The sequence below is a fragment of the Centrocercus urophasianus genome, unplaced genomic scaffold (assembly GCF_019232065.1).
Source record: "Centrocercus urophasianus isolate 14NV4802_14NV808 unplaced genomic scaffold, USGS_Curo_1.0 seq_99, whole genome shotgun sequence".
NCBI lineage: Eukaryota > Metazoa > Chordata > Aves > Galliformes > Phasianidae > Centrocercus > Centrocercus urophasianus.
The window spans coordinates 32,646-43,913 of NW_024885632.1; the positions used below are offsets into that span (position 1 = coordinate 32,646).

Sequence of the window (11,268 nt, forward strand, 5' to 3'; positions counted from 1 at the left end):
GTATGTTGTGCATGAGTTGATCTGTGCCAGGGCATGTGTGCACGTATTAGTGTGCAAGCATGTGTGCCTACATGTATGAATGCATTTGCATGTGCCCATGGGTGTGCGTGTATGTGTGCACATGGATGGGTATTCCTACGTGAGCACTTGCATGTGCACATGGATTTGCAAGTGTGTGTATGTGTGTGACTGCACGTGTGTGTGTTTATGCCTGCACACCTGTGTGCACCACGGTTCACATGTGATTTTGCATGTTCTCCTGTGTGCATGTAGACGCGTGCATGTAATTGTGTATGTGCAAATGCTTGTGCTTTGCACATGTGTGTACCCGTGTGTGTATGCACATATGTGAATCTCAATGCATGCATGTTTGCAAGTAGGGGCGTGTAGGTGCATGTATACCTGTGTGTGTGCACAAGTGGGCATGCATGTGGTGGCATGTGTGTGTGCACATGCACATGTGCATTCGTGTCCGTGTGTGTGCATGCATTTCCATAGGTGTGTCCAGCTGTGTGTGCATGTGTGTGCATACCTCTACATGTAAACATGCACATGCATGCAGGTCCACACACGTGCACATGCACGTGCAACAGATGAGCATCCACACATGTATAATCACAGACATGCGTCCACACGCACAGATACGCACACATGAACACATGCACAGTCACACAGTGAACTGAGTGCACACAGCAGCCACAGCCACACACATGCATCCACATGCAAGCACACGCTCGCACACACAAGCACGGTTACACCTGCACACATCTGTGCACATGCAAACACATTTATGTGCACACACATTCAAACACATTTATGTGCACACACATTCAAATGCACGCAAGTGAAACCACATGCATGCAAGCTTGTGCACACACAGGGATACGCTTGCAACAACTCACCCCTACGTGCAAACATGCACATGCAGGTACACACACATACACATACATGTGCAATATGCAAGCATTCACACGTGCATTATCACATACATGCATCCACACGCACAGGTTTGCACACATGAATGCACACAACACACATGGACTGAATGCACACAGCTGTGTGAGCATGCACACATGCACCCAAATGCAGGCACACGCTTGCACATACGTGCCTCCATGCAGGCACTCAACCACGCACACATCCACACACAGCCCTCCATGCAAGCGTGCACAAACGGAAGCACACACGTGTGGCACATGCATGCACACGCGTGCTGGTGCATGTGCAGACATGTCCTGATGCGTGCACACACCTGCACACACACATATGTGCACACATGCATACGTGCAAACGTTGATACGCACGGCCGTGTCCTGCGCGCGTGCGCATGCGCGCAGGTGCGCCACCGCCCCTTGGCTGAGCCCCGCCCCTTTGGTAAGCTCCGCCCCCTTTAGGCCCAGCCCCCGTCAGAAGCCCCGCCCCGTTCTGCGCTGCGCTGCGCGGGCGTTGCGCGGGGCTTTGCGCTCCGCTCCCTGCACCGCTCCGCTCTCTGCGTGCGGCCGCTGCGCGGAAAGTGCGCGGAGCAGCGCGGAGCAGCGCGGAGCGGGGCCGCCATGGCGTGGCCCTGCATCACCCGCGCCTGCTGCATCGCCCGCTTTTGGAACCAGCTGGATAAAGCCGATATCGCCGTCCCTTTGGTTTTCACCAAATATTCCGAAGCCACCGAGCAGCCCCTCCCCGCGCAAATCCCGCGCAGCGCGGCGGCGCCCATCGATACCCAACCCGGGGGCGATGCCGCGGCTGCGGGCGGGGGGGACGCGGCTCCCGGCCCCGCACGGCCCGGAACGGCCCCGCACGGCTCTCCGCCCGCGGACTCGGTGATGCGGCACGACTACAAACCCTGGAAGGTGCAGCGCCCCGAGCCCAGCTGCAAACCCAAAAGCGAGTACCAGCCGTCCGATACGCCCTTCGAGAAGGAGACGCAGTACCAAAAGGATTTCCGCGCTTGGCCCATCCCTAAAAGAGGGGACCACCCGTGGATCCCCAAAGCGGGTCCTTCCCCTATGCTCGTCCCTGAGCGCGGATCTCCCGAGAAAGCGGCTCAGGAGAAGAGGAGGAAGAAGGAGGAGGAGGCGGAGGCGGACGAGGAGCATCCCAAGGCGGCCCGGCCCGGGGATGGCCGAGAGAAGGGGCGGCAGAGGGGCGACGAGGCGGGCGGGCAGGAGGGCCGGGGCCGGGCGGCCGCCGATGCTCTCAACCGGCAGATCAAGGAGGAGGTGGTGGCGGCGGGGGTCAGCTCGTCCTACAGGTGAGACCCCCCCTCGGCCGTCCCGTCCGTCTCTGGGGGGCGGGGCGGTTTGGTTCCCGAGGATTTTCGCTGTCGCTTTGTCGCCCTGTAGCCACCTCTCGGCACGTCCCGCTTTATTGGGATGCAGGGAGTGAAGGTTCGGGTCCTACGGGGAGGGTCTGCAGCGCGGCCCCCACTCGCCGTGCGGGTGCTCTGGTCACTTCTCTGCCGTGTGGAAAGCTCTGCTGGTCCCTTCCGAGAGGATCTCTGGGTGTTCAGAGACCCCACTGCATCCTGACAGCATCCCTGTATCTCAGCAGGGACCCAATATCCTGAAAGCATCCCTGTATCCCTGTAGTGTCCATGTATCCCAGCAGCATCCCTGCATCCCAGCAGCGTCCCTGGATCCTGACTGCATCCCTGTATCCTGGCACTGTCCCTGCATCCTGAAAGCATCCCTGTATCCTGAGAGCATCCCTGTATCCCGACAGCATCCCTTCCTCTTACAATGCAGAGACCCCCACTGCATCCTGACATCATCCCTCCATCCTGACAGCATCCCTGAATCCAGAAACATCCCAGTCCCTGGCTTCACAGACCCCCCTACATCCCTACAGCATCATCCCTGGGCCCCAGGCATGCTGGACCAGCAGCATCCCCAAGACAAAGCATCCCAGGGCCGCGTTGGGATGCGGGTGACGCGCGCCCTGCGCTGCTTGGGTGGGGCAGCCTTGGGATGCTGCCATGTTTAACGCGGCACGGCGTGGGGCGGCACGTCCCTGGGTTCCCCCCCCTCACTTCCCCCCCTTTTATTCCCAACCCAAGTCTCAGTGCCCTGATTTCACCCCTTTTAGCATTCGCTGCATTAATCTCCTCGCTTTGCTTGTATTTCTGAGCGGGGTCGGATGCGTCGGGAATGCAAAAACAAAGTGGCTGCTGCCCTGCACGGGTGTTTGCAAGGAGGATTTGCTGAGATTGTGTTTTCCAGAGCTTTCTTTGGCAGTGCCCACCTCTGCCGAGGGTGGGGATGGCAGAGAGCAGAGCTGGGGAGGGGGGCTGCTTTGTGACCTAGGTGTGACTGCAGCTTTTTGCTTGTTCCTGTGCCTGTGTGCACAGCGGTGGGTTGGGGAAACATCAATTTTCTTCCGTAAGGGGGGTTTGGAGATCGTGCTCTGCCACCAAGCAGATAGTAAATCCTTGCAGGTTTACTGTGAAGCTGGGTTTTCTGTCCCACTGTCCCTATTCTCCAGGTGGGAGATGGCTCAAGCAATGGGATCTAGGGTTTATTTTTGCTTGTTTTTGCTGTGTTTTGGAAGAACCACATCCATCTCTCTGGGGATGCGGTGGTTCAGGTGCTCTGAGATGGCAGAGGATGGGCAGGGATTTTCGAGTTGTCTGTTTTGGGATTGGGAATAGAGCTGGAGAGCTGTCACGTTGCACTCTTCCATTGCTACAAAGGATAATTAGGGTTATTTACGTAATTATTTAGATGCAGATTGCTTGCCGTTCCACCCCTGTGTGCACCCCATAGTCTGCTCCAGCAAACCCCTACAGCTGCATATCCTCCCTGTGCAGAGGCTCAGATGGGTTCAGGTGCTGGACCCAATAGGAACACGAAGGCTTGATATTGTGGCTGATTGCTCTCAGCTTCTGTTCAAATCAAGCATCTTTTAAGTGTTGCTTTTTGTTTGGGTTTCTGAAAGCCAAACTCTGCCAATCCCCGTCACTGTGGAAAACCTCAGTGCTCTTGGGTCTCCCTACCTGTATAGGGTTGTGTAGGGTTAGGTGAGATTGGAACATCTCCAGGGATGAAGGTTCCACTCCAAGGATGGGGCCACCCACAATTACCAGATGGGGCAGCCAGAATTACCCCCTAACAACCCAGGGGTGGCTGACATGGGGCTTTGTCCTCTGTGCCCTTTGCTGGTGTGTGGCTGCTGGCTGGAGGCAGAACTGGGGAAGATTTCCTTCCAGTGCTACGAATCAGCGTAATGTGATGCTCCGGGGCTGGGAAGAGACCTTTGGTGAAACCAAAGAACACACCACTAATGGCTTGTCAGCGTGCTGTGATGCTGTGTTGTTTACTGGGGAGTTTGGAACAGAGCATGGGATGCATCCAGCGATGAGCCCAAGGTCATCAGCGCATGAGAAAGGGAGGAATTCCCCTTTTTACCTCTTCATAGAGAATATTGCAGGGCCCGCGTGCTGTGAGCTCTCGGGTCTGCTCAGAGCGATGGAGCAGAGAGTGTTCCTGGTGGTGATGGCCATGGAGGATGGAGGCTGCTCCCAGCCCTGGTGCTGGAGGATTATTCAGAATAATAGAATAGTTAAGATTGGAAGAGACATCCAGGACTGTCTTGTCCAACCCTCAACCCATCCCCACCGTGCCCACTCACAGAATCATGAAGGTTGGACAAGACCTCCAAGATCCCCAAGTCCAGCTGTCACCTCATCTCCCCCCATGCTCACTCAATCCTTCAGCAAGTCCAGAGCAGCTATGGCGACACTGCACATCTGCAGGTGCCCCAGAGATCCTACAGAATAAATGGGAAAACCATTTGTGTAGGGAAATGACCGAGTGTGCGTCCAATCCTAATGGTTTCTGTAAGTGAAGTGACTCCCAGGACAGTTGTAGTTTGAATCCCTTGGCAGCAAGTAGGCTTGAAGGTGATCAGGTTGTGCATGTTGGCATCTGTTTGCCATGTAGGGTCTTATTTCTCTTCTGCAGTGGGGAAACAGAAACAGGGCTTCCCAGGGACCACCTGATCCCTTCCCAAAACACGGGCTGCCCAGGCAAAGCTATGGGGCCAGTTTGCACTACTTTCATCCCCCTCCTCTTTGCTCCCCGCAGACCTTGAGGGACCACATAAGGACATCTTTCAGCAAGGAGGAAAACTGGGTTTGTATATTTTTCCCTGGAGAAAAAATGAAAGGGGAAATCTCAAATGAGAAGCACCGCTCCCGTTGTGCAGAAGCAGGTGGTAGTGCAATGAATTTCCCCATGAGAAGCAATATTGTGAAGCTTTGTTTTCAGATTCTTTACTAGAGACATATATGGATTTTTTTATTTTTTTTTTTTACCAAAGTTTTTATTTATTTTTCCCACCAATTTCTTTTCCTATCAGAGGAAATGAGAGGAATAGTGGTGACTCCTGTAGTATTAACGAGGCGCCTGTTGCTAATGCGCTGTCGCTCATCTCAAGCCCTGGAGGTGCTGAAGACGTGGAGCAAATGGGAAGTGTAGGAGCTGCAGGGATGAATGACTCAGTGCTGGAGCTGCTGTGAGCTTTGTGAGACACAGAGGAGCTGACTCAGGAGGGATGTCCTCCTTGGAGCCACTCACACCAGGATGGGGAGTTCATGCTCCATCACTGTGCAACTGGGGATGTCGGGTTGGAAGGACGTCCCCATCTGGTCCACATCGCAGTTCTGAGATAGGATGGAGGAGATAATGAACCAGAGCTTTTTTGGGCAGACTTAATCTCCCAATGTCGTTTAGCTATGACCTCTCATTTTGCATAGGAGCGACGTTAAGTTAATCCATACAGATGTGTGGATCCAAGATTGCTGTCGGCTGCAAGGAAGGCAAAGGAACGGGTAATTTTCATCCATCCGGAAAAGGAGGTTCAGTGGGTGATATTGAGTGGCTTTGGCTCTGTCCATACCCTTAGCAGATGATGCTGGTGCTCCAGGGACCGTTGTATGGGATAATGTCATGGAGAAGGCTCTCACAGTGAGATGTGGAAAGGGTTGAAATGAGTGTTGCAGCTGTTTTATCACGCTCCGCATCTGAGGTGTTCAGCAGATGCGTAGATGTGGCACCTGGGGACGTGGTCGGTGGGCACGGGAGGGATGGTACTGTGTCCAGTTTTGGGCCCCTCACTGCAAGAAAGATATTGAGGCCCTGGAACGTGTTCAAAGGAGGGCAACAAAGCTGGTGAGGGGTATGGAACACAGGGCTGATGAGGAGAGGCTGAAGGAGCTGGGAATGTTCAGCCTGGAGAAGAGGAGGCTCAGGGGAGACCTCACTGCTCTCTATAACTTCCTGAAGGGAGGCTGTAGTGAGCTGGGGGTCGGCCTCTGCTCTCGTGTCATCAGTGATAGGAGCAGAGGGAATGGCTTCAAGCTACGGCAGGGGAGATTCAGGCTGGACATGAGGAAGTATTACTGTTCAGAAAGGGTGGTCAGGCACTGGAATGGATGCCCAGGGAGGTGGTGGAGTCACCAACCCTGGGGGTGTTCAAGGAAAGGCTGGATGTTGTGTTGATGGACATGGTTTAGTGGGAGCTATTGGGAATAGGTGAACGGTTGGACTGGGTGATCTTTTAGGTCTTTTCCAACCTTGGTGATTCTATGATTCTATGTTTCTATGATTCTATGATTCTATGGGTTGGGCTTGGGGATCTGGGAGGTCTTTTCCAACCTTAAGGATTCCATGATTCTGCAGTTTTATGACCGGTCTCCCCTGGATGTGGTCTGTCCATCAGCTGGGAAAGAGTCTCGGTGCCATTCCAACCCAAAAGTCATATTGCCTGCACTCACCCTGAAGTGGACAGTATCCATCCTCAGACTCAGCTGGAAGCAGTGTAGGCAGAGCAGAATTTTGTGGCTGTGCGTGCTGCAGGGCGGGATTGAAGGAGGTGGCATTCTGGTGATGGAGTTGTTGGTGGACCTGAGCAGTTTTTTGTCTGCTCCTGCTCTGCTGTGGTCACCTTGGCAGGGACTCCATGGCACATAGGATTGGATGGAACCCACTGAACCATTACATCCAATTATAGACATCCCATTGCTTAGTTTTTTTTCTGTCCCCCAGATCAGCTGTTCTTCTCTCCCTCTTCCTGAGGGAAACCAGCATTTCTAAAATATGGATCCAACGTGCTGCTTGTGGGTTCGGGGAGGAGACGCCCATCTCTTCCTGACCCCACCACACCACCTTTGTGGCCATCACTACCTCTGCTGACCCCTTCATTCTCCTTAGGCACTTCCAGCCATAGCAAGAAATCCCAGTGATTAGAGCCCAGCCTGGGAGCTTCATGCTGGATTTTCACCCCGTTTTGAGCACATCAGTCAAGGTCCTTCCCTTTCTTCTTCCTGCATGCTATCCTGATCCTCCTCCCTCCCGGTGCTGCCCATAGTATCGTGCCATTAGGAGGTCTCATCAGCGTTGCCCTACTTTTGTGTGCCAAAGTCAACCTCAGCACCGTTAAGCACCGCTAACCTCCTTCCAGGCTGCAGCTCAGCGTTCAACACTTTGCATTTCCATTTCCCGTGCCCAGTTTCTCGTTCGGCTGATGTTCGTATTCGCTGGCTTAATTAATAATCTCCCACGTGGCATAGTATCAAATGCTTTAGATAGATTTTCACATTTTCTTTGTCTGCTAAGTCAGTTGTAGTATCAAAGGACGTGTCAGACATCCCTCCTCCTCCCCTCCCCATCCCTGCTGTGCTTGTTTGGACAGCAGTGCATGCAGGAGCAGATGCTGCCGAGCAGACCCCAATTCCACATGGCAGCTTCAGGCTACTGCTGTAAAGCAAACAATAAATAAAGATAAGAGGGAGAGAGATCGTCTCATTTTGACAGCAGGACTCTGTCTGCCTTTCCTTTGCCAAATAAATCATGAATAGCTGTTGTAAATTTGTCTCCTCTCACATTTAGAGCATGACCTTTGCTTTCCCTGTCTCCTAACAGCGGAACAACCCTTCGATTTCTAAGTACTTCTGCACTCTCCCCTCTATCAATCTTGCTCTCCTTTGCTCTTTGCTGGATGCGAGCACAGCCCTGGTGCTGATATCTGTAGGTGAGCCTTGCTGCTCTGTGCTGAGCAGCAGGGAAGGGCAGCTTCAAGGAACCCTCAGAGGATGCAAGTTTGATTTCTTTGGATTGGTAACTCTGCACCTTGGATACCCTTCAGATGTCCCCTCTCTCTCACTGTGTTTCTAATACACCCACAGGGCAGCTCAGCGACTGCTTCAACCTCCGCCTCGTCTCCCCTCCCCAAGCCCAGCATTGCAGGTGCTCTGTAGCAAACACATTTTGCTTTCCTATTAATAGCTCCTTTTCTTACACAGTGCCTTCACCTGAGGAAACCCTGCAGCACTGCAACAGTGTGTGCATGCAGAGGCTGCTGCTGCATTGGGATCCCAGGGGTTTGCATGGGCTGCTGCAAAGCAAGCAGCAATGCACAGGGCTGCTGTGTATACCCACACCCTGCAGGACAGCACGTTGTCTTGCAGATTGCTGCTCTCCTGCGGGTTTGTTGGGGATTTAAATCCTCACCTTCATGCCACAGATTTGCTTTTCCATGCTCATCCTCATCTTGCTGCCTTTATAAACTCTCTGCTTCCTGTGGGAGTGCTTTGTGTAAATGCGAGCTGTTGATTAAATGATGCTTACATGCAATTATTAGGTGAACTGGTGGATATTTTCCTCTTCTTTGTCCATTTTTTCTCCCAATTCATAGGACTGTGGAATCATAAAGTCAGGAAAAGCCCTCCAAGATCCCCAAGCCCAATCCCAGCCCACTCCCCCATGCCCACTGCCCGCATCCCTCAGTGCCACATCCCCACAGTTCTGGAGCACCCCCAGGGGTGGTGACTCCACCACTCTCTGGGCAACCTGTGCCAGTAGCTGACCACTTCCTTCCCATTAATCCAGCTACACAGGCAGAGGGGGGGAGATGGGAGAGAGCCCATTTCCCATAGAAGTGAAGCTGATGTATTTCTCCTAAAACAATGACAAGCAGACATCTTAGAAGCCGTGCATTTATGTGGAGCTGGGCAGGTTGGGTTCAGCCAGAAATCCAGTGTGACCAGCAAAAAATTGGACTTGAGAAGGTCAGAGTTTGGCAGGCCAGTGTGTTGCAGTACAGAAACCCAAGGTTTGTGTCTGGGTGCTGGGTGAAGGGTGAGAAAGTCCTTCAGGACCAGCCCTGATTGCTGAGCTTCAGCCTTCCTCCAGCATTTCCTTTTGCTTCTCCCCGTGGAGGCAGGGCTGGAAACACAGGCAGGGCTGCAACTCTCAACTTTTCACCGTTCTCCAATTTGGGAAGCAGTGGGGCTGGTGGTTTCTTGGCAGAGCATGGTGCCAATAGGACTCCATTCCCAGCAGAGCAGGGTACTCTTTCCCTTCCCACCTCCACTTGATGGATTTTGAGGCTCCATCAACCCTGAGTTCTGCCAGGAGGTCATCTTGCAAGGTATCTTGCAGTGTGCTTGCAGTTTGAGCCACACTTTGCTGCCAGTGCAATGGAGTGAGCTCTGGTTTGGGGAAGTTATTTAAACTAAGCGGGGAATTAGATGCAAAAGTCTGATTGTTCCATTCTTTGCTGGGTTTTTGAAGCCAGGATGCATCTCAGGATTTAACATTTTGAAGTCCTGACAGCAATGTAGTATAATCACAATATCCTGAGTTGGAGGGGACCCATAAGGATCATTAAGTCCAACATTTGGGCAGCTTTTGCAAAGCTGGTTCCTGGGATTTTGGACTGAGGGTGGTGGGATATATGAAGATGGAAGTGAACAACTGGAAGAAGTCTCATTAAATGTGAAGTGCCAGTGCTGTGAGTAGGAGCGAGACTTGTCTGTTCAGCCCTTCCCATCTCAACATCTACTACAGTCTGCAATCTAAGATCTCTACATCTACTTCTCTGAAAGAGTGGTCAGGCACTGCAGTGGGCTGCCCAGGGAGGTGGTGGGTTCACCAACCCTGGAGGAGTTCAAGGAACGTTTGGACGTTGTGTTGAGAGACGTGGTTTAGTGAGAGCTATTGGTGATGGGCGGATGGTTGGACTGGATGATCTTGGAGGCCTTTTGCGACCTTGGTGATTCTGTAATTCTGTGATCTGGTCTTCTGGTGTCTCTTCAGGTATTTCTAGCCTTGGTGCTTTACACAATGCTTCCAATGTGATGCAAAATGGGAAAAATGAAGGCTTGTATTGCTCTTAAGCAGTGGGAAGGGTCAGGATGTCTAGAGATGGTCCACTCCTGTATCGGTTGCTTCATAGCCTCTCCACTCGTTTATTTATTTATTGAAATACAGAAAGGCTGTAATTGCTCTTCAAACACAGGCAAATAGTGTTGATTGATGTGGTCCGAGTTCTGGATTTCAGCAGACACCATGTTCTAGCCCATATGAATATTACTTGGTGTGAGACCAGAGTCTGGCAGCAGCCAAGGTTTGAGGCTTGGTATGGGAGTTGCATGGTTGTGTTATGCAGAAGGCAGAATGAGAATCGCTGTGGCCCTGATTGCTGTGGGCACTCCATCCCTCTGCTGCACTGGGAGACATCTCTTGGGAAGGGGAATGAGTGCTGCAGAGGTGTTCAAAGCTTCTGCAGGGCCAAATGAACACGCTGCTATGATACGATATGTAAGGGATAACTATGCTATAATAGGAAAGTAGTGTGTAAAGTTCTGTGAGACCATATGGAAAGAGAAGATACTTATATACAAAATGTATGAATATGTTGGTTTTACCTCTTTCTTGCATGGATTTTATTCGTTTACATTCATTCCATACTCTCAGGTATCAATGTGTTCAGGTGGTCTGACCAGCACATAGGCCAAGAGACACCAGCTACTGAGTCCTTACTGCACCTCCTGGTTTCCCTCAGCTGATGACAGCGAGCTAATTTTTGGGCAGATGTTTAATATCATTCAGATTATACCAGTTGTTCTGTGTGGGCTTTTGTTTAGTATGCCTTGTTAGTGAGCTAACAGAAAAAGGATTGGAAGAAACACCATATTTTAGGGTTTGGGACTACATGGTCTTTAGGGTCCTCTACAGCCCAAGCCATTCTGTGACTCCATGGCTGCTTGACTCCATGGCTCCATGGCTGCTTGATTCCGTGACTCCTTGACTCCATGACTCCTTGACTCCATGACTCCATGACTCCATGACTTCATCACTCCATGACTCCATGGCTCCATGGCTGCTTGACTCCATGACTCCATGACTCCATGACTCCATGACTCCTTGACTCCATGACTCCATGACTCCATGACTCCATGACTTCATCACTCCTTGACTCCATGACTCCATG

At 52.1% G+C, this 11,268-nt stretch overlaps 1 protein-coding gene across 1 annotated transcript in view; it reads left to right on the forward strand.

Annotated features, from left to right (window-relative positions):
* The first annotated feature begins 1,553 nt into the window (after positions 1-1,553).
* The window catches only part of MAP6 (microtubule associated protein 6), a 36,767-nt gene continuing 27,052 nt past the window's right edge, over positions 1,554-11,268 (forward strand). The window contains exon 1 of the mRNA XM_042839596.1: positions 1,554-2,248. Within this exon, the coding sequence (XP_042695530.1) occupies positions 1,554-2,248 (695 nt within the window). The remainder of the gene's footprint in view (positions 2,249-11,268) is intronic.